This window comes from Armigeres subalbatus, chromosome 3, assembly GCF_024139115.2.
Source record: "Armigeres subalbatus isolate Guangzhou_Male chromosome 3, GZ_Asu_2, whole genome shotgun sequence".
Taxonomy (NCBI): Eukaryota; Metazoa; Arthropoda; class Insecta; order Diptera; family Culicidae; genus Armigeres; species Armigeres subalbatus.
Genome location: NC_085141.1, coordinates 51485464 through 51509868, shown reverse-complemented (window position 1 = coordinate 51509868; position 24405 = coordinate 51485464). Strand labels below are relative to the sequence as shown.

General features: G+C 41.3%; 1 protein-coding gene across 3 annotated transcripts in view; it reads right to left on the bottom strand.

Moving 5' to 3' along the window:
* LOC134224719 (serine/arginine repetitive matrix protein 1-like) overlaps positions 1–24168 on the bottom strand; it is a 44204-nt gene extending 20036 nt beyond the window's left edge. Inside the window, exons 1-3 of one of the 3 annotated variants that reach the window (XM_062704246.1) lie at positions 24059–24168; positions 22973–23230; positions 1842–2431 (exon numbers count right to left, since the gene is read on the bottom strand). In XM_062704246.1, the coding sequence (XP_062560230.1) occupies positions 1842–2431; positions 22973–23093 (711 nt within the window). In that variant the 5' untranslated portion in view covers positions 23094–23230; positions 24059–24168. The remainder of the gene's footprint in view (positions 1–1841; positions 2432–22972; positions 23231–24058) is intronic. The other 2 variants (XM_062704248.1, XM_062704247.1) reach the window with 2 other exon arrangements.
* Positions 24169–24405: the final 237 nt, after the last annotated feature.

Here is a 24405-nt window from a genome sequence, read left to right as displayed (position 1 = left end):
TATTCTTTTGAAAGATTGCCATTTTGCGATTCATCGATATCTGTTGGTGTTAAACAAAATAATAGAATACTACAGGATCGAAACGTTTTCGGGGTGATGGGTTTCGGGGTAGTATCCCATTCGGGGTGATGGTTTTCGGGGTACTGTCCCATTCGGGGTAGTGGCCTTCGGGGTAATGGCGTTCGGGGTACTGGCATTCGGGGTAGTGAGGTGGAGCCAACCACGGTATTAGGCGATGCGCGGAATTAGGGCAGGTCACGGTATAAACATCGACTCTGGCATTTGCTCTTTCGCATTATCCCGAGCGCTCCCGGTTAAAATATTGGGATAATAATTATAATTAGAGCGTAATATATTTATATGATTTTCGGGTTATTGGCCTTTCAGGGTAGTGGGGTATTCGGGGTAGTGGGCTTTCGGGGTACTGGCGTTCGGGGTAGTGACATTCGGGTTTTTTTCTTAGAACCTTTCTCATATACATAGTATATATATTTCATATATATTTCATTAGATAAACTTTTAACATCACTTCAAGTGGGGGTTTTTCCGCCTTCTCGAACTCGGCAAAATGTGGCTGGTTCAAGTAGGCTTTTCCCCATCATATACCATCTTCATTAAGACTATAAAAGTCAGATGAAAAGATTAATAAATACAAATACAAGTAAATAATTTCAAGTCAAATACGTTCATCATAATTTTGATCTATTATAAATATATTCATCTGTAATATGATAACGAAAAAGTATTTTTACAACTTGGGAAGTTGAAACACGTGAGAGTTGTGAGAGGATTTACAACAGCTGATCGATATAGATATATATGAGTGGAATCAATTCTCGGGTACTTATTCAAAAGGACGTATGAGATTTTGTAAACAAATATTCAAACGTCGATTTGTCCAATCTGATAGCACTCCCACGCAAACCATCACCACAGACTGGTAGCGGAAGCCTTCGGCTACCTGTTGGTGGTGTTGGTTTGCGTGGGAGTGCCTTCAAATTGGACAAATCGACGTTCGAATCTTTGTTTACAAAATCACATACGTCCTTTTGAATAAGTACCCGAGAATTGCATGCATAGCTGAAGTCCGTTCAGCTATTTGGTTCCGCCGACGACATTGATATTATGGCACGTAACTTTGAGTAGATGCAACCTTAGACTAAAAAAGGAAGCTACATGCAAAACTGAAAGTATGCTCTTTTGCGGGAGAATGGGACTAGCCACGAAAGGAGTAAAATTTGATGCATAAAAGGTATAAGTTTTACACATTTTTCCTGTTTTTATGCATAAAAGTTAATCATATTCCTTTTTGTATGTAGTCCCATTCTCCCACGAAAAAGCATACTTTGAAGTCATATTTGAATACTTTATATTCAAGAGAGCATACTTCAAAGTTATTTGTGTGTAAACTTTTGCATTGTAAGCGGATCTGACTAGTATGAAAAAGCGAAGGTAAAAATGTGAACGCTAAACTGGGTTTCCATTACCTCAGAAGTAGAATCAAGAATTGGTGAGCTTTTGACAAATACAATGAAGGGGTATGGAGTAATTTATTATGGTTTGCTTGATCTAACGCCAACCTATTTTTATCCAATTTCTAAAACTCAATGCATTTTGTACCACTAGGCTATTAAAAGGATACGAGACATGTATACAATGTAGTAACGATTTTTAATACGCATTAAGTTCATCACTAGGTCCTTAATAAGGGGATCTGACTGTGTGCAGTGAGACATCATGCAATGTCCTCAAGGTTCTGTGCAAAGTTATCTTAAGTCGGATACAGGAGCCAGGGATCTCACCACTAAACATGTTATCATATTTCAATGTTTTAAGCTTACCTTGGGAGGGGGCGACGGTGGCCGCTTGACTCGCGGTCTGGGCGGCGGAATCGGCGACATACGACGACCGACCCCACGGCGGGGTGAACCCGAAACCGACCGAAGAGGCGACTTTCCACGGTGGAATGCCGCCGGCGGTGACGGACGACGTAACATGCGCGGTGGTGGCGAACGAGGCCTACGCTTCATAACCGGTTCCGGAGGGGGCGGCGAGATTGATGCCGGCCGACGACGCATCGGCGGCGGCGATGGCGAAATGGGTGGACGTCGTTTCCTCATCGGCGGCGACGGGCTGCGACGATGGCGCAGCGGTGGAGGCGATCGCACCGATCGGCTACGGCTGCGGCTTCGACTGCGGCTACGGCTGCGCCCACGCGGAGGCGGCCCGTTACCATACCGACCGCGCTCGCTGTCGGAACTGCTGGGGTCCTCTTCGATGTACATTTTCTTGAAACCGGTGTGGCGCCACCGGTTGGGATCCTTTTCCTCAACTTCGAGCAATTTTTTATCCCATGTTTCGTTGGGGAAGGCCCGGGCCTTTCGCATAACGTTGTCGATTTCCTTGCGTTTGCCAGCCGGGTGACTGGGATCTAGAAGTGGTGGGAAAGAAATGAAAATGTTAGAAGAATTTTTGATAATTAGACAAGCTGTACATCGCGAGTATAAATCTTGTGTGGCAAGCTCAGTGGTAGAGGTAGATAGAGGTGGACAGTGTACGATGCGCCAGTAAGAAGCAGTTGGAACGGATTGTAAACGTGGTATGTCAGAATCTTTTGTCCATAACGTCGAGGAAAATCTCCAAATCATCGAAGAAGGCGCAAAGCTAGCAAAGCTAATTGCTTCCGCCTGCAGATAAAACCATCGAAATGGACTGATAGAACGATAACCCTTACCATCGTTGTCATCTTTGACAACCGGGGATCCCGTAACACCGTCCTCAAAAGGTATTTCGAGAGACACCAACAAGGAAAAATGTGCCATCTGAAACATGCCCCCGCACTAGAGTATCGGTTCACCCTGAACGAAGTATTGTCCCCGCAAACCTTCCGGATACGCAATCTCGCCATTCGGATGAAACAGAAAAAATCTGTCCTATTAGCGTTCGTACAAAATGACAGTGTATCTGTCCTGCTTCCTGACCTGAAATGGTATACTCCAATTGCTTGTACTGCCCAACTTCTCGAACTGGTCGAACAAAAAGTCACACAATCAAGCCACGATTCTTCCTCTGTCTTCTTCAACGCTTTATCAGCGGATCTGTCCACCTCCACAAATTGCTAATTCAACAATCACACTACTTCGCGGACGTTAGAGCATCCAAAATGCCCCCAAACAATCTATCAAACCTACGAATCGAACATCGACGGCGTCAAGCTTCTGCCGGACAAAACTCGATATCATTTTTTTTTTGCCGTGACAAAGACAAAACTAAAATCGTCATTGGCCACATCCTATCCCTGAATACAACCTCATAAGACATTCCTTGCTTTCCGGTAGAGAACGCAGAAACAAAACCTGTGATGGAGTAGGACTCTACTTACAAAAAGGAATTAAAACCACACCCATTGTATTTTTTTTTTTATTGTCTTTATTAATGAGGTTTTCGGCCCTTGACCGGTTCACCTCACCCATTGTAAAATCAACTCTCAATCCTAAAATCCCTATTGGACCGCGTACTGGGTTTTTCATTACCTTGTTGGGTATTTTAATCACTGCGACCATTTATTAGTACTGAGTTCCTTGCTGTTCAAGCTATCATAAAATTAACATCTGTGTTGTAGCTTTCTACAATCCGCACTGCTCAAATCCTCATTTTTGACAGAGCTATGAGAACATTGCTCTAAACAAATGATACGGGTGTACTACAAAAGTTCAATGTAATGGACGCAGTAGTTCATCTCGAACAAAAAAAAAACCCAAACGCTCCGCTGTAAGCTAAATATTAATCCGGATATCGTAAGGGTTATAGTACAACGACTGCTATGGCAAAAGTTGTGCACGACATATACAGTAATTTTGATGACAACTACAGTAACTGTACTGTGATGGTATTTGTCGATTTCTCTCTCGCATTTAATTGCGTCAATCACAGGATTCTCGATACCAAGCTGCGAAACGAGTTTCGGTTTTCCCAGACAGCATGTGATCTTGTACCTATTCCTAGCGCGACGGAAACAATCTGTCCGTTTGGGAAATGCTGTATCAGCCGAGCGCGATGTTCTAGATGGGACTCCCCAAGGGTCATCACTAAGCGCACTGCTTTTCAGCTTATACATAAACATCCTACCGTTATTATTGAAATGTAGGTACCACTTATATGCAGATGATTTGCAAGTTTATGTATTCGGTCCATCTTCAGACGACTTGTGACCTCCATCAACGTTGATCTTCGGTCAATCACCACCTGGGCTGAGGCGAACTATTTGTCGTAAAATTCTAGAAAAACGAAGGCAATCATCTTCAGCAGAACTGGCGTCATAATTCCACAAACCAACATCGTTTTCTGTGGAGACATCATACCAGTTTTGAACAAAGTAACGAATTTGGGACTGGAGCTTGATAACAATCTATCGTGGAACAATCAAGTGAACGGTTTAATACAGAAAACCTACAATACCCTGCGAACTTTTCGCCGTTTTGCTCCTGTACTCTCCTTGCCGAAACCAACTTTGACGTCCTTCAAGGTCGCTGTCAAAAGATTAGTTTAGAGTACATTCTAAATTTCATTTTTGTTCTTGTTAATTCCACCTATTTGTTAGTTTTTGATGTAGCTTTTTTAGTTTTGATTATTTCGTAATTTATTTATTGTTTCCAATGTTTTAGTAGTTTTTGTTTGCTTCCTCGGCCGATAATAAGTGTAAACTAACCGGTTATTGTTCCGGTTATTACAATTACAACATAGGGTAGAGAACCATTTGGGCAGTACCCCCTATTCCCGTCCGCATCGTTCATTACTCGATCGCATTACAATCGAATTACTTGTTTTTTAGTACATAGTTAGTTTCTGTCGATATCTAGTGATCATTTGGTTGGAACGCGGTCGAGTAATGAACGTTGTGGACGGGAATAGGGGGTGCTGCAAAAGATATTTTAGTTACTAGATAAAGATTGTCGCTCTCGTCGCTGTCCGGAAAATCTTTTGCTGGCGAGGATAGGGGAGCTAAATGTCAAAGAAGGAAAATCCATACGATTTGACAGCTTGGTACCCAACATGTTCCGGACAGCAGAACAAAGGGAACCGACGCGACAATCTTTATCTAGTAACTAAAATATCTTTTGGTGCTGCCCAAATGGTCCCGCGCTCCATAGTATAAGAACAAAACCTGATATCACAGCAAAACTTGTGAATACCTTCGTGCGGGGCGGCTTCTTTTGACTCCAATGCTACTTTGGATTTTTGTTTTTTTGAAAAAGTAGAAGGTTGTATCCGAGACACGACCGCCAATTGGACGTAGGATTACGTGAAGTGTAAGATTTTATTTTGAAATTCTGAATATGTTCCCTGGCGTTTATATTGCGGTATTGCGGACTGTGCCCTTGCTATGTTGTCAGTGCCCATGCATTTAAAGGTGAGCAATTCCAAGCTACAGCATCAAAATTTAAGAAAATTTTTAATTCATGATTTTCTATTGAGTTGAAACTTTGCACAGTTTTTCAATTTCATCTAAATCGTCATTTTTCGATATCAAATCTTCATATTGAGTCACGACTAACTTTTCAAAAGGGTGTATGTGAAAATGGTTCAAAAATATTTAAAAAGCTGCACAGCAAAAACGGAATGTTCGATTGTTATGATTTTTTCAGCAAAGTTAGACAACTAAATGGTGATTCTTAAGAAAACGTGCACAGTAAAAAAATTTTTTTGCCTTTAAAAATATCATTTTGTCACAAAAACTCAAATATCTCAAAACCCTATCTTTTTCGAACGTAATTTTTTAGGAAAACGGTCCATTATATTAGCTATCTACCATAAAAATTTGGTGATGATAAACTAATAAACAAAAAGTTATGACATTTCAAACATTTCACAATTTTCACATATAGTAAACAAAAAAAATTTCCGTGTATTTTTTTCAAGAATCGCAGATTTGATGCTGATTTTATTGTTAAGGGCCTTGCGTGAGTTAAACAAGTTGTTTGTATGATATTCCATATTTATGTATTCATCGATATTATGTATATTATATGTATAAATATTATATGTATAAATAAATAAAATGAATTATTATTATCCTAAGTATTAAATTAAATGTGGCAGTTACACAATGTTGTTATAGAAACTCTAAGAGTTTTGGGTTTGAAATTTGGTATGGGTTATGATATCATGAAAACAGTTTATTAATACTTATTTTTATTTATTTTTATTCAAATTTTTAAAATATCGAACACTTTTGAATTATTATCAGCACAGTTTGAGTATAGTTTTGCTTTAATTTTATTTTCCGACAATGGAATGAAACAGTGAAATTTTTGGGTTCCTTGGATTGTTTTCGCGTTATTAAATTGCTCGCTGAACTCTGAAGCCTTTATTTCGTACTCTTCAGTAGTAGTAAAACAAAATGATAATTTGGTTAAATCTTTTTTTTTCTACGATTTGCCCAATCAAAAGTTCTTTCGCAGTTTTAATTGGATGCTCACGTTCTTTGGCTAAACTTGCTCTTGTGGCCATGCGCTTTATTGTTCCTCCAATAGCATCACAAGGACCTTTGCCATGTGATGTAGCAAAAATGCCATTCTGCATCAATTCCGTACATTGATTTAAATTGACATAGGCTCGAAAAATTCTTACGATTTTTGTACTGCGACGCTGCTCCATCAGACATGAAATATATCTTTTTGACTTCTTTATGCTTATCAACGCGTAAAAAGTTAATCATTTTTCAATGAACAAGTTTACGGATACTGAATCGTGTCTTAAATCTTCGGAAATTATAATAAAACTTAAGTGTTCAATTTGCGTACTTCCATTAAAATAAATAACGAACGGATGATGTGTAGCTTGTTGTACGTTCCAGTGATGGGACTGCACTTCATCTTGCAATACAAAGCTGTAATTTTCAGAAAAATCACAAATGACTAAAAATTCACCATTTTGTAATGTATTTTTCGTATTTTTTAAAAAGCTGGATTGTTCTGTTTTAATGAAATCATGAGGGATTAAACTTTCTAATTTCAAGCAAAAATATGACACAAACTCATCTACAGGTTTTACAATAGTTTCTATGTCACACCTATCCGTGGTCACCCATTGCTCAAATGATAACTGATCAATAGAAAGAAAAATCAAACTCAGCGAATAAAGTATTTTCCAATGATGAAGAATCTGGACAATCCGAACAAGATCGTAGATAGCAATTTGATGTTGTATTTTCACACAAAAGACTACCAGTTAACATTTTAATATCCTTTGTTGAATTGATTCTTTTCAAACTATGTAAAATAAGATTAATATTCTCATGGGTTGTGCACACACACACATTATGTGTTCCTGAATTGGAAAGAAGCTTACATTGCCTTGGCCGAAGGCTTGCAAATGAGGAAAACCTATTTTAATATTATCGTGAATTTCCTTGAAGCGTGTGTACGCTTCTTTAAAAGTCGTCATCATTAATCGTTTTGGATTGCTTGACGCTTTCCATCTTTTTTACTGATACATAATCTTTTGACCAGGCATAGCTCGACTTACTTCATCATCTTCAAAATATTGAACTACTATTTCTTTTGTCTCATCTGTTAATGCAGTACTAGACCTAGTATTTTTGGTTGAAAGACAGTTATTCTTCAATTGTTTTGCCTCTTTTACTGTATTTCTATTGGTTTTGAACTCATCAATGGCATCCTGAATAGACCACGAACTTGGCAGCATCGACAAAATCAATAATTTTTCTTTCCTTGTCGTGGCTGCATTCGAGAACCTTTCCTTCATATTTATAATTACCTCATCGTAGTCTGTATTTTCCACATCATCAGGTCCTAATTTGAAGAGGTTTCTTCGTACAGCTTCGTTTATTTCACGGTATTTTTTCTCCGGGTAATAAACGTAGTCCATCTTACTCCATTTAATCGGAGTCACTTTTATCCCAGCTATGCCCTCGTTAAAGCGTTCGATGTTGACCTTTTGGATACACTCATCATCAATTTTTTTTACTAAATGTGAAAATTGTGAAATGTTTGAAATGTCATAACTTTTTTGTTTATTAGTTTACCATCACCAAATTTTTATGGTAGATAGCTAATATAATGGACCGTTTTCCCTAAAAAAATTACGTTCGAAAAAAGATAGGGTTTTGAGATATTTGAGTTTTTGTGACAAAAATGATATTTTCAAAGGCAAAAAAAAATTTTTTTTTACTGTGCACATTTTCTTAAGAATCACCATTTAGTTGTCTAACTTTGCTGAAAAAATCATAACAATCGAACATTCCGTTTTTGCTGTGCAGCTTTTTAAATATTTTTGAACCATTTTCACATACACCCTTTTGAAAAGTTAGTCGTGACTCAATATGAAGATTTGATATCGAAAAATGACGATTTAGATGAAATTGAAAAACTGTGCAGAGTTTCAAATATTTTCGAAATGGTCGCTCAGGATCGACTGACATGCCCCCGTGGAATGCCTCAGGTATTGTTTAATCCTTCCGATTCCCGCAGCCGCATAACTTCACGGTTGAAGCATCTCGGATGTCCAAGATAAATATTGTCTATCCGGAACAAAGTTAGAACGTTTATCATGGTGGATAATGGTGTCTTCATTCCACATGAGTGTAAGTTGTTGGCCAACCATCATTTCTATCTCGTTCATCTCGTCGACGACTTTAAGGAATACTGCCCTACGGTCCTCCGAAATATCCATCTGCTCTGTTTGTCCGATCGCAGCCAAGTTTTTTTCATTGAAAACAATTTCATTCCGCCTGTAGAGCGGTGTAGTAACCAGATAGTTCAGCCATGCTTTAACGGTACCTTTCTTCACGTAGCCGGACAAGTAACTTGATTTGTGTAATATGAATGCACACGTTGATAGCATAGTCGTCATCCAGTTGGCGGAGAAGTACGCCTACCATCTGGGCCACGTCGACTATAATGTTGATAATTTGGCCGATAATTGCCAAATTACCTGTTGCATGTAAATGAAAATAGATTAGGAAAATCATATATTTATTTGATGTAATAAATTTTTAAGTAAAATAACTTTTCCACAAACCACCAGTCTTGTGGTGAGTGAGTCCAGCGGAGGCAAATTGACGGAAACTTGGGATATGTAAAGCCATTTGATTGCGACAATGTGGGAATTGATCCGCGGTTCAGGCTTGTTCGACACGTAGCACACGCCGAAAATCCTTCCACCGTTTCGAAATAATTTTTCGTAAGTAACACGGCAGCATTTGAGTTGGAGATTGATTTCAAATCATTCCTGAACCAGATTCTAGCACACACATCACATGCGCAACCAAAATCGTTTTCCACGAATCGTTTCTGGAACTCTCGATCAGCCCGATCGAAATTGGGTTTGTCTTGTGTTAAAAGTGAAGAAAATATGTTCGCCATCATCAGCGACAGTAGACACGTTTTCTTCAACGTCACCACGCTCATCATCGACATCTGCTCTTGTGGGATTAAGTTGAATTCTACTCGAAGAAATTGTAACACGAGAACATTAATCCTTATTGACAGACAGATATACATAATTGACAAATGCATTCGCATTATGAAAAATAAATTAAATGTTGAAAAATTGATTAAATTAAATTATGATTAAATGAAAAATTATGGCCAATCGTACTATAAACAACAATAGCATAATAGTATAAAATTCAAGTAGCACATACAAAACACACTATCTCAGTCTCAGCTCAAACTTCTCCCATGTAATATGATGCTTATGATGGCACGGCAAATGCTGGGTAAAGCGTACCATTGGTACTTCGCGTACCTGAAGGAATAAAATAGACCCCATCTCGCGGTCCTTAGCCTCTTACCCAGCAACTCCTATCCCTACCTCCCCGCGGTGCTGGCCGGGATACGAGCAACCTTAGGGAAGATCGGGTAACCAACCCCGGTGGGAACTATGGTCGTATGCTGACAGGGAAGGGGAGGAGGTGCAAATCTTATTGAGCGTCTGTTCTCCATGTCAAGAACGGCTCACAACAGCGTCTGGTCTCCATGTTAGGGGCGGGCGATCATTGTCCGCGTGCCAGCGAGGGACGCTAAATGAAACAGTGCACCATGGTCCACCGGAAATAAGGAGGAATGGTCCTCCGGAAATTTAGGGGGTTCGGTGTCAGGCCCTGCAAGCCAGCCTTTAAAAATCATAAGCAACGAACAATCAACAAGAGAGTACGGACCGGAACCATCGGCGAAGACCACTGCGACGAAAAAGGACTAGCGATTGGAAACTCGGTTCGTGGAACTGCAAATCTCTCAACTTCATCGGGAGCACACGCATACTCGCCGATGTGCTCAAGGACCGTGGATTCGGCATCGTAGCGCTGCAGGAGGTTTGTTGGAAGGGATCAATGGTGCGAACGTTTAGAGGTAATCATACCATCTACCAGAGCTGCGGCAACACACACGAGCTGGGAACAGCTTTCATAGTGATGGGCGATATGCAAAGGCGCGTGATCGGGTGGTGGCCAGAGTTACTTTTTTCTCATGCGTACAAATATGTGCTACTGAGACTCTTACCAATTTAGCTCATAGAACATTAGAATCAAAGTGTGCTGAGCAGTAAAGGGACGCATGAATAAAAATTTTGAGCCAGCAGGAAATGTGACACCTTAGAAAAATCATGCGCGCGTGCCCCGCGCTCGTCGCCGGGCGCTGTCCCATGCGCCCCCTCGAAATAACGAAATGTTTTTGGATGATAATGCTAGTTCGTATCCATGGTTTTTTGATGCATCCACCAACAAAAAGTGCATGATGCTTGTTTCAAATGAGGCTCAAGCTAACAAATTTTAATAGCTTGAACGCCAAGTTATAAGTTTCTTATAAGTTTCTGAAAAATAATTTTTACGAAGAATCACATGCTCTCTAGATGGCCATATCGTGGATCCTCAAATCGACAAATATAATGAGCTTGACTGAGCGCAAGCGGAACAGGAACAAAGCGAATTTGTGGTGTGATCCATGCATATTCAGGCTCCAGGTGTTTCATCTTTTAATCGCGATAATTTCGGAGTCAACCATTTGTTTGACAGTAGACGGAATGCGATCAAGAAAATTAGCAAGATATTCAAGTAATTTAACGTTGGAAAGCATATATTACCGTCACGGTCACATATCAATTCAGCTAAAGGATTATCAGGATTAAAACAACTACTTTTAAAGAAAATACTTCTACAATCCCACAACTCTATCTATAAAACCTTCACAGTATATGTGCACTTATTTCACATGCATATACCTAGTTTGACTATTTCATCAATGAAAAAATTTCGCTGCGGTCAAAACGATTAATTAATTATTAATTTTTCGTTGACATTCAGCGTCTAGTCTGTCCTCGCCAGCTAAAGATATTTCGCCATTAAATCAGCTGCAATCATCCTATAATTTATTAGGAGCTTCATCCCATCCCATGCCTGTGTGGTTGTCAAAACGCATTATGCATTTTTTCTTGCCTTTGTTTATTTTTCTTAGCGCTTCGTCACTTGGGTCACTAGGTAATCAGCTCCTAGGATATCAACTCATGCGACGAGCGCATGAGACGGATCGCATGTGCTGCCCATGAGGTACATAGCAACTAGCAAGAGGCGCACGATTTAGAAGCGCATCACCTACTTCGCTCATACGAGACAGCTAATACGCATCTCATGCACCACCAACTGAAGCACGTGCACAGTAACACTGGGTGGCCGATCAATGAAAGAATGTGCAGGTTGAGGATCAAAGGCCGGTTCTTCAACTTCAGCATAATCAACGTCCATAGCCCACACTCCGGAAGCACTGATGATGATAAGGACGCATTCTACGCGCAGCTGGAACGTGAGTACGACAGCTGCCCAAGCCACGACGTCAAAATCATCATAGGAGATTTGAACGCTCAGGTTGGCCAAGAGGAGGAGTTTAGACCGACTATTGGAAAGTTCAGCGCTCACCGGCTGACGAACGAAAACGGCCTACGACTAATTGATTTCGCCGCCTCCAAGAATATGGCCATTCGCAGCACCTACTTTCAACACAGCCTCCCGTATCGGTACACCTGGAGATCACCACTGCAGACAGAATCACAAATCGACCACGTTATGATTGATGGACGGCACTTCTCCGACATTATCGACGTCAGGACATATCGTGGCGCTAACATCGACTCTGACCACTATCTGGTGATGGTTAAACTGCGCCCAAAACTATCCGTCATCAACAATGTTCGGTACCGACGACCGCCGCGGTACGACCTAGAGCGACTGAAGCAACCTGATGTCGCCACTGCATACGCGCAGCATCTCGAGGCAGCGTTGCCGGAAGAGGGTGAGCTCGATGGGGCCCCTCTTGAGGACTGCTGGAATACAGTCAAAGCAGCCATTAACGACGCAGCGGAGAACAACGTCGGGTTTATGGGTCGAGGTCGACGGAACGATTGGTTCGACGAAGAGTGCAGACAGATTCTGGAGGAGAAGGACGCAGCGCGGGCGGTCGCGCTGCAGCAAGGTACCCGGCAGAACGTGGAACGTTATAGACGGAAGCGGAGACAGCAGACCCGCCTTTTTCAGGAGAAGAAACGCCGCCTGGAAGAAGCGGAGTGCGAGGAGATGGAACAGCTGTGCTGTTCTCAAGAAACACGCAAGTTCTATCAGAAGCTCAACGCATCCCGCAAAGGCTTCGTGCCGCGAGCCGAAATGTGCCGGGATAAGGATGGGAGCATCTTGACGGACGAACGTGGGGTGATCGAAAGGTGGAAGCAGCACTACGAGGAACATCTGAATGGCGCTGAGAGTACAGGCAGTGAAAGTCAAGGCAGCGGAGGAGATGACTACGTCAGTTCAGCGAACGATGGAAGCCAACCAGCCCCCACCTTGAGGGAAGTTAAGGATGCCATCCAACAGCTAAAGACCAACAAAGCCGCTGGTAAGGATGGTATCGGAGCTGAGCTCATCAAGATGGGCCCGGAAAAGCTGGCCACTTGCCTGCACAAACTGATAGTCAGAATCTGGGAAACCGAACAGCTACCGGAGGAGTGGAAGGAAGGGGTTATATGCCCCATCTACAAGAAAGGCGACAAACTGGAGTGTGAGAACTTTCGAGCGATCACCATCCTTAATGCCGCCTACAAAGTGATATCCCAGATCATCTTCCGTCGTCTGTCACCATTAGTGAACGAGTTTGTGGGAAGTTATCAAGCCGGCTTCGTTGACGGCCGCTCGACAACGGACCAGATCTTTACTGTACGGCAAATCCTTCAAAAATGCCGTGAATACCAGGTCCCAACGCACCATCTGTTCGTTGATTTCAAGGCGGCATACGACAGTATAGACCGCGTAGAGCTATGGAAAATTATGGACGAGAACAGCTTCCTGGGAAGCTTACCAGACTGATCAAAGCAACGGTGGATGGTGTGCAAAACTGTGTGAAGATTTCGGGCGAACACTCCAGTTCGTTCGAATCGCGCCGGGGACTAAGACAAGGTGATGGACTTTCGTGCCTGTTGTTCAACATTGCGCTAGAAGGTGTCATGCGGAGAGCCGGGTGTAACAGCCGGGGTACGATTTTCAACAGATCCAGTCAATTTATTTGCTTCGCGGATGACATGGACATTGTCGGCCGAACATTTGCAAAGGTGGCAGAACTGTACACCCGCCTGAAACGTGAAGCAACAAAAGTTGGACTGGTGGTGAATGCGTCAAAGACAAAGTACATGCTTGTGGGCGGAACCGAGCGCGACAGGGCCCGCCTGGGAAGCAGTGTTACGATAGACGGGGATACCATCGAGGTGGTCGAGGAATTCGTCTACCTCGGATCCTTGCTAACGGCTGACAACAACGTTAGTCGTGAAATACGAAGGCGCATCATCTGTGGAAGTCGGGCCTACTACGGGCTCCAGAAGAAACTGCGGTCGAAAAAGATTCGCCACCGCACCAAATGTGTCATGTACAAGACGTTAATACGACCGGTTGTCCTCTACGGACATGAAACATGGACAATGCTCGAGGAGGACTTGCAAGCACTCGGAGTATTCGAGAGACGGGTGCTTAGGACCATCTTTGGCGGTGTGCAAGAAGACGGTGTGTGGCGGCGAAGAATGAACCATGAGCTCGCCCAACTCTACGGCGAACCCAGTATCCAGAAGGTAGCTAAAGCCGGAAGGGTACGATGGGCAGGACATGTTGCAAGAATGCCGGACAGCAACCCTGCAAAGATGGTGTTCGCTTCCGATCCGGCAGGTACGAGACGGCGTGGAGCGCAGCGAGCGAGATGGGCAGACCAGGTGCAGAACGACTTGGCGAGCGTGGGGCGTATCCGAGGATGGAGAGATGCGGCCTCTAACCGTGCATTGTGGCGTCAAATTGTTGATTCAGTGTTATCTGTTTAGATGTTAACTAAATAAATGAAATGAAATGATAAAAACCAATTTGTTTTCCACAATACGCATATCCAATCACAAGCGGCAACACAGCCAGGCTTCGGAATTCTCACTTATATGAATAAAAACCTGCGATTAATCCATTAAGCGGAGTGTGATTTTTCATGTTCCCTGTGAGGAAGTATTCTCACACAACATTTTTATCCGGATAGAATGGCGGGTGATAAATTCGTGAGCGATGGATCGCCGGATAATTTTAAACCACAAATTTTCCTTCTCGTCGCCTCATCAGTTAAATTTTACAAACATATTTACAAAAATTTAGGACCGCAACGGGATTCGAACCCAAAACAATTATAAAATGTTTAGAACGCCCACTAAAACCACACCACCACATGAATTGATTGAAAGCAAAGGGAAAAACTGCTTTATTGAACCTATTGCTTATCGTGGCGCATCGTCAGATTCAATCAATTTGGAGAGGCAAAGTAAGCAGCATTTGATTTTCGCGAAACATGGGAAGAAGGATAACAATTTTTCGCACCATCGCTTGTGCCGGAGTTTATCGCACTGTAATTTATCCGGATAAAATGCATGGTGGAGTGATCAGTTGTAGCGTGAGTGAGTGAGAAATCCGAACACTGAACACAGCTTATGATTTGTACTTTGAAAAATATTTGTCTCGGCTCAATCTTCTCTCGTGTGAAATTATGATTCTGAGAAGAACCCATCTGATTCCAGTAATGCACCTTCCCAATCACAAGCAGCGACAAACCCGAAGCAGAATCTAGAGAAAATTTCATTTCATTGCTACTGACCCCAATGTCAGTCACTCGATAAGTTACCGCTAAAACGCGATAGACACCATCCATGCGAATCAATTTTCGCAGCATCCCCCTCCGAAGAGCGCTTGCGCTGCTGCCGACGCCAGGCGATTATAATTTACCCTTTGAAGAAGTAAAACAAGAAGAAGAAGAAGAAGAAGAAGAAGAAGAGTCCCTGGTTATGTATACGAATGCACTGGCATCGAACAAAAGAAAGACAGAGCAAGCAAGCCGATGCCAAGCGATTATAATTTGCCCTTTGAAGAAATAAAAGAAGAAGAAGAAGAAGAGGCCCTGGTTATGTACGAAAGCAGTGGCATCGAACGAATGAAAGGTGGAGCAAGCAAGCCGATGCCAATGATACGGCTCCCAAAGGGGCGGGGCCTCGGACTCCATGCAAACGTATTCTGACCAGCCGAAGTCTGGTTTTCTCGGAAAATCGGCAGGACAATTGCATCGCAGCGCCAACCAGACATCACTGGCGGTGGAAAGGCTGCGGAGAAGGCAACAGCAATGATGGTTGCTACGGGCGGTGGCAGCAACGATAATTGCTACGAGCGGCGGCAGCAAGGCTCAGAGAAACATCATCAAGGACGTCTCATCGAAGGCGTGGAGCATTATAAACAGCATCGTAAATGACATCTCGTGCGTGTCGAGCTGGCCAAGGCCGCCGTTTCGGAGGGTTCCAAAGTCGTCACCAAGTAAGTAAGCTCCTAGTGAATGAACGAGGAAGTAGCAAAGAATTTTGTCCATCACCAAGTGATTATGATTTGCATTTTTTGCAGGTTTTTGTCTCGGCTCAAATTTCTATCGTGATTTTGTTACCAATGACGCGCCTTTACAATAATAAACAGCAAGTATACCAAAATCAGAATCTTGGGAAAATCTCATTTGACTGCTAACGCAAGTCAATGATGTGAGACGTCATCATTGTTTACTTCCCGCACTTTTACTGCTATCTATTCCAACTTTCTACCGTCGCCAAGCGGTTATGATGTGCACTTTGAAGAAAATATTTCGGCTCTACCTTCTCTTGTGTACAATAGTAGATTTGACAAGAATCGATTTTGATCCACAATGCGCCTTTCTAATCATTCATAGCAAACAAACGATAGTCCGTATATTGCGTAAAAATTTCACTTTTCTGCTAAATAGCCACTATTAAGAAAACATATTCAATGGCGCCACTGGTATTCGGGGACCGTAATCGATGCCATTTTTGCAATCAACTCTTCTCATAAAATTTTGGTCCTGAGAAGAACCGATTTTCTGTCCAAAATGCGCCACTAACAGTAACTAAACAGCACATTCAAAGTTAATTGCCTATATGCCGGGTATTAAGCCACCCGGTGTGGAAATTAATTACTATGTCTGAAACTTGATTATGCATATGTACAACATGTGATAGATTTAGTTCGGAAAAGGTATTGGAGGGTAACCGCCCCTTCGGTGGGGTTTGATCCCACGACCCCAGTTTCAGACATAGTAAGTAACTAAACGATAGTCCGAAGATTGTTGCTTTTGGCGATGGCCTCTCGATGTTTCGCTTTCTGCTAAGACTGCTGCTACAGGCGTCATCGTTGTGCCCGCTCTCCGAGAAAATTTAATTGAACTGAGGATTCGAGTCGAGCCCGTAAGTTGCACGACTTTGATGTCTGTGCTTGCGATGCGCATACGCGATTGGTTGGTTGCCTAGTAAAATTCAATTTTTCAATAGTTTAGCACATTGAATGCATTTTTTCGATAGTTGAGCAAAATCTTAAAGAGTTTGTCGATCGATTAATACCAAAATCTTTAAAATCGGTTGAAAGACGGCTGAGTTATTAGCCCATACTTCCTGACCACTTTTTGGAACGGTCGTTTTTCACCTCTTGTCAAAATTTTACAGCTTTTTTTCCACAAGTTGTGATTTCCATTTTTTTATTGTCGTTCCGGTTCCATAAGATTATCTCTATAGTGACAATTTCCTCAAAAAAGGCTCAACGGTGGTTGGAACAAGAATTTATTAAGCATCCGTCGTAGGTGAAGGCACCAACGCCCTTAACGTCAAATTCATGGTCGAGCTAGAGTGGACTACGGGAACTACTATTCATTTGGACTTCAATCTGGAGCTAGTGCTCTGGCGATTTCAATTGTAAGGGAGTGATCAAGAGATGCTCGCTGAGTGAGTGCCCCGGGTAAAGGATAAGTATGGCTCCATTCAAGGTAAGATCACTGAGCTATATGTGCTGAACAGCTTGTATTGATTCATACAGTGAGCCATTTTATAGTATGATCGCTCAGGAGCTATAAAGTAAATTAAGTCATGATTATTCATTCTAAAAATTTAAATATAATACAAAATTCCCCCTTTATTTGTTCGTTGATTTTTTTATTTATTCCAGTGTGAACTGCACTGCCAGTCAATCAATCAGCGATATTTTTGTTGTTTGTTGTTTAATATACAAAGAAAATCTGTATTATTCTGCAATGAGACCTCCCTCTACATTTAAATCATTTATCTTCGTGTTCACCGTGATTTGACATTTGTATATGCATACGCAGTTTTATTATCTTTCTCTTCATGATATTTGTATTATCAGTTAGCTGAACATATCCTGGACTATATTGAGAACGGACGCATAAACTCCTGATTGACAATGCTGGAAAGAAATTTGGATAAACTATTTGTTATATTTATCGTATTCCTTCTACACATGTTAACTACGGTTGATTCTCCATTTTGGCTCAAAGTCAAGGAAAGAAGTCTTGTCCGAACGAAAAACTTCGATTTTGGTCAACAATAGACCTTTTTAACAAACACATCGTTTCTCTCTACCCAACTATGTTTTTTCTTTTTTTTTTTTTTTTTAATCTTTATTAAAGTGATTTTTAAGATGGTACAAAGTTCATCACTTCACCCAACTATGTGTATCGAAATTGAACAACAGTCGATCTCGTTTGAATCACAAACATGTGCTTCTGCCTGTCGTATTGAGGCGGGTTTGCTTCTGCTACGACAATAGAGGCTTGTTTGCAGCCGTTTGATCATGTATTCATCCACTTAGAATTCATTTGTTGATCAAAATCATTATCATATCAGGGGGGGGAGGGGAATTTAATTTCTTTTTGCTCTTTTTTCGTTTCAGAGAGCGAGCAAAGGCGCTTAAACCTAGGCTATTAGCCAGGGCAAGGCTAATACCTTCGCCCCATCCGAGGAAAATCATCGGCAAGGATAATGGAGTGACATAAATTTCTTAGCAAAGTCACTCCCAACGTATTTCCACAAATCTAGACCAACATTTGAAAAGGGCGTAACAGCCAAAAATTATTCCTTCTGATTCTTTGTCCACATATATAGCTATATATGTAGACGAGGAATCAGCAGGAATAAATTTTGTCTGTTACGCCCTTTTCAAATGTTGGTCTAGAAATATTCTATCATTTGCTTATAATGATACTCCTAAACCACATACCCTACCCACCATCCAATTCCTTGACATCTATGAGGGCGTCGGTGAGTCGCTGGCCTCTCGTTAAGTAGATGTCATATCATCACTTCCTTCCCTTTCCTAGTAACGGAGAAGATGGGCGTGGCCGGCAATGATAGCTTTCATGTTTTATCATTTTGGACCCCCAATTGGATTTCCATTGAATCCCAAATGGAAATCCATAAGCAATTGGGGTAAGAAAGGTAAAGAATATACATGACAACTATCAGTATGCAATCTACGAAATACTCCGTTACAACGCAACGCATACTTCCTGACCACTTTTTGTGACGGTCTCAGATTTGAAACTGCAGAATGAGCCTTCTATGTTCCGGAAAGACGTAATCCTACGTCAAAAATTAAACGGAAAAAATACCAAATTTGAAACAGAAAGTTGTCATTCAACTATCAACAAGACACCCAATTAGTGATAATGACAGTTTTAAGGTACACTGGGGGAAGTGGAAAAAGGGGGTAAGTGTAAAAATCGACTCGAAAAATTGGAATTGTACATACTTTACAGTTTTTACCACATCATAGCATCATGCAATGTTATACTTTGATGCTCACACTAATACTATGTTGAAATTTGTATAACACATACACTAACACGGTTAACGCTTGAACTGTAATTTTAGATTTCGCGAAAAATTGATAATTGCATTCTTAAAATAATTCTTATTTGCACCAATTGTTCTTTTTTCAAGTGAATTTATATCACAGGTGACCATTACAATACAATTAAACTAATCCCATTCAATTGGTAGTGGTTTGTACCAAGAAAGCAAATAATTCAAAGATTTTACACTTACCCCAGGTATCAAACACTGCGGGGGAAGTGGATAATGCTCTAATTACGCATTTTTTTTCTTCCTTCCAGGGTTTATTTCGATAGCTGTGAATCTTAATATGTTCCTTCTTTGTCATCATGGTGATTCCAGTGGTGATTGGACTCATATAAATGAGAAAATGCTTGATTAATCCACCTATCGGTACTGATGCCTTTCACATGTTTTCCATATGAAAAAAATATATAAGAAAGATAAAAATAGCACTGGTAGGTAAATGTATTGTATAAGTCACATTAATTTTTATTCCTAACAAGTTTCGCCGTTGAATGCAATTTTTTGCGAACAAATCGGTTAAGGACAAGTGCTTAAGAATAGCTGATAATTTTGTACGTGCTTTGCGAACACACATACATACAAATACGCACATACAGACATCATCTCAATTCGTTAAACTAATTTGATTAGTTTATAACCCTGTAAGTCCCATTTTTCCTTTGAAATGTTCATCTTTGGGGCGAACATATAGACTTTACGTACACTTAGTGTCCGAGAAGGCAAAACCAACCCTTCCCTATCTATTACGAGAATTCCTTGAGGATCTATTCCGTTAAGGTAATGAAATTATTCCACAAAAGATACTCAGAGTAATTATCGTATTGATTTTAGTTATATGCAACTACTCATCACTATTGAAGGTCAAAGCAACATGGGTTTTCCACTTACCCCATCCCACTAGGGAAAGTGGAAAAACAACTCCTAATTTTAAAATCTATTTCCATAAATTTCAAGCGACCACAATGGTATGAATTACCGCACAGTTGATGCAAAATTGACTGTTTTTGATAGCCCATTTTGATTGAACGCATTTAAATCATTTAAACTGGTTTTACACTAATTCAAACATGCACTATCGATTTTTCCTTTTCCACTTCCCCCAGTGTACCTTATAGTAATTTCCGTTGTAATTCTTGTTTTAAAATGTCTAAAGTAGCCCTTGATTTGTCAAAAGAAGCCCCGCATGTCGGTATGTTATTTTGTTTGTTATTCGCCTCTATCCGGATGCAGGCGCAGAAGATCAAGGCACTGAGGCATGATCATTGTATAGGAATGGTATTGTCAAATTTTACCACCTGAGTGCAGTGATAAAGGTTGCTTCTGGAAAACGAAAGGACTAAACATATTGATGTCGAACATCACTTTATCCAAGACCTAATCGAAAGAGATACATGTAATATTGACCTTCCATCGTTTACATTACGAAACTTGGACGATTGTGGTTGGTCGGGTTCGTAGTCAGAATGTCGGACAATAATTCAGTGAAAATGGTCGACGAGCATAAGAAGACGAGGAGCGCAGCGAGCAAAATTGATCGACGAGGTGGAAGACGATATGCGGACCCTACGTAGACTACGTGATTGTCGACGAACAGCCATGGACCGAGCTGCATTGAGATAACTTTTATGTACTACAGAGGTAAACCCGACCTTCGTCTGAGCAAGCAAATACATTGAACATTGAAGCCATTAACAATTGAGCCCAATTGAAAGTTTTTTTAACGAGATATCCAGAAGTTTGCGTCTTTATCTGCCTGACACCTAGCGACAACATTAGGAATGTTTCATAAAGAGCTGAAGAGGGGTGTGAAAGTATAGCAAAGTCGCGTAGCCGTCATGTTTGTCGTTTAAGTGAATTACGGCCGAGTCCAAAAATGGCTGCTAGCCCTCACCTCGCATTTTTGCTAGCACAAATGTAAATCTGAAAACAATTTTTTCGTGTAAGCTGCAGCTCAAGTGAGTTATGTGCTTCTGAATGCACTTTGTAGCTTTGAAATTGGATTCCAAAGCGATTCACCCTAACCGTCATCGTGGACGCTACATCCATGGTTACCGATAAACAAACTTTAGACTTTTTTATCCAAAGCCTATTATCACGACATACAAAAAACAAGGCAGGCTCAGCACGTACTTATATACTCATTTTGAATGTAAACATGTGTCGTCAGTATTATCGGCGCAGCGCCAACTTAGAATTCGGAAGTTGGGACTTCCGAACCGAACTTTCTTCCGAAGTTTTATCTGTCAAACTAACTGATGCGTTGTTTAGCGCATCTTTAGGCGAATCCAGGGCACTACTTCCGAAGTTGGAAAAGTTGCCTGTATCTGGAGAAAAATCCAACTTCGGTATAAACTAGGATAGGATGTGACAAGTAGTCATTAAAAATCGTACCGATTTTCTGTCACAATCGTACCGGTTGCTGATTGGATGAAAATGACAATCGATTACTTCGATCGGCGGCGGCGCGTTTTCCATAGGGCAGTTTGTTGGTAGTTTGGCCGTGTTGCTGGTTTAATAAATTGATATTTTCCAACAAATCTAAATGTTCGTATTCAAGTTTATTGGTACAAAATCAATTTATATTGAACTAAAGACGTCATATAAATTATGTTCAAGAGTTATGAATATTAATAACTGTTGATTGTGAGCATGGTTAATCTTTTTATGGTAATTTTTGATCTAGATGTCATGGTTCGTTTGGCAAAAACTTATCTCTATTAGCGTTTCGATAAAAGAATCATAAATAATGCATAAACGGAGGAGAAAATATCAAGTTTAGATACACAATATTTGGAAGATTTCTCACCAAATAAATTTGGAAGCCCTGGCGACCACCTCGTCAGAGCAACCAACAAGAAAAACAACAAGGCAGTCACATTTGAATTGTCACATCCTATCCTAGGGTATAAAAAGCGTTCTAACGTTGTTCCGGATCGACAATATAGTATTGCGATTCTCTTCTAAAATTAGCATACTGGCTTTCCAGTTACGCGCCGGGTCCCACGCGCCGAGTTGTGCGCCATGCAAAAAGTAAATAAACCAATGTCATAAAAATGTGAGCTTTCGGTGAGCTTTTCCACATTCGCTTCTAAGGTATGCAGCATTTTGTCGTCCCTTTACAAAAGATATTCTTTGGTGGAATTGTTTGAGTTTTAAACGGGTTTTGACTTCATTAAGTCTGTGTTGAGGTCTGTATATTATTGTGGTGGATCTTGGTAGTGTAAACAGTGTTATGTGCGATGTAATATTTTACATAGAAAATTGATGAAAATTGTATAAGTACCACAATATACTTAAATACCTTAGCAGCGCACAACTAAGTGAGGCAGAGGTGACTGAGCAAAATGCTAAAAAATCTCGAGAACCACAATATTTATACTATCTTTGAACCAGCTGAACCGAAACGATGCTCTACGGTCTAAGCATGCTTACTTTTGTACTCTAACATGTGGCGATAAAATATGCGTCAATCTTGAAGTGTCATTTTTCTTACGAGCCTACTTTGTTGTCTGTATACCGTGGCCTATATAATAGTCTTATTCTCAATCAAGCATAAAATATATCTTCGAATAAAACCTAATTTAAACGTTACAACTACGTTTTTATATTCTGCGAGTTATACCTAGTATACCTACAAGATTTTAAAATTAGGTACTGTAATAGCAAAGTAAAACCATAGCTTATCTAAAAGGCTTACCATTAATCCTGGCATGTGTAGGATTCCGATCCATACGCAGCTTGCTAGAACCGCCTGGTCCACCCCTGGACGGGGATGGACTCCGCCTGAGCCTGCCAATGGCGGACATATTACGATTCATCTGAACACTTGGAACAATTCACGTGCCGCAGCAGTTTTGAATCAGGATCCGATATGAAACGAAAATCAAATTATTGCTGGTTCAGGGCACAAGCACCACAATTGCACGGAACCAACAAAGGGTCCGCAATGCTCGTTCTGCAAAAGCGGAGGAATGAGAGAAACGGAATACGAAAACATCAGATTGTTGAAATGATTATGTCCATTTGAATTGTCTTGTGAATAAACATCGAACGAAACCGAAGAGGTGGAAGTTTCTTTTCTGCCGGTTAGCGACCGTCTTCAAGCGATTGTCTCGCGCTGCCGAATAGACGAAAAGGACGACGTGTCAGCGAAAAACGACCGAATATGATTCCACCCGGAGAATCACGTTACCGAAACCGACGAAGGATTCGAATCCATCCATGACGATTCCGACATACGCGGTTTTACTTCGATTACGAAAAACCGACGTTTCCGCTCGATAGATCCGCGACGCGAGAAACTTCCATTCTCTGAAGCATTCCGACGACGATCATGCCGACCTCGATTTTCGCGATGCTTCCCCGATCACAGAAGCCCCGAACGCAACACGGCACCACGAAGCAAAGAGAAAGAAACTTCGAATTTTGCAATTCTTCCATCCTGGGATCGATAATTGTTTCCTTTCTCTAGCTTAATTTTCGATCACCACATCCGGTCCCTTCCTCAAAATTGCAGTCGTCGGGAAGGGAACGGATTCGCCACATCAACCAAGGTTGTATCCAACCAGCGCTTCGAGGTGAACGCCATCCAGCTGACTGCAGTGCAACACCCCACTGACCGAAACTTGCTGTGGCGATTTCGACAAGAGCAGCCATTGCGTAGCCCCTTTTTCGCGATCCACGGAACAAAGATCGAACATTCGCGACACAAGCTGAATCCGCTTCGAAGCCGGAAAACAACATCCACGGAACACGGGGAAAACAGTTATGAACGATTGTGTACCTTTTTGGACGCGGAAATCACCGTTTTTTGAGAACAAAAACCGATCGAAAATATTGCAACGGTAAACACTTCCAGCTCAATCAGTCGCCATTTTCAATTTGACCGTCGTCCCTTCCAGTTTAATCATTAACGTATTGTTGACCTAATCGACATAACCGAAGTCGACATCCACCGTTTTGATGATGAACCATCATTGATGATTCAAAATCTGCACTTATGCTACAGAGATGCCAGATTTGAAGACATGTCTTCAATTTGAAGACATTTGAATCTCTGCACTAATAAAAATCCACACATTTTTAATGGCAAAAATCTAAAGAAATTTACAAATAAATTTTATGTGTGCG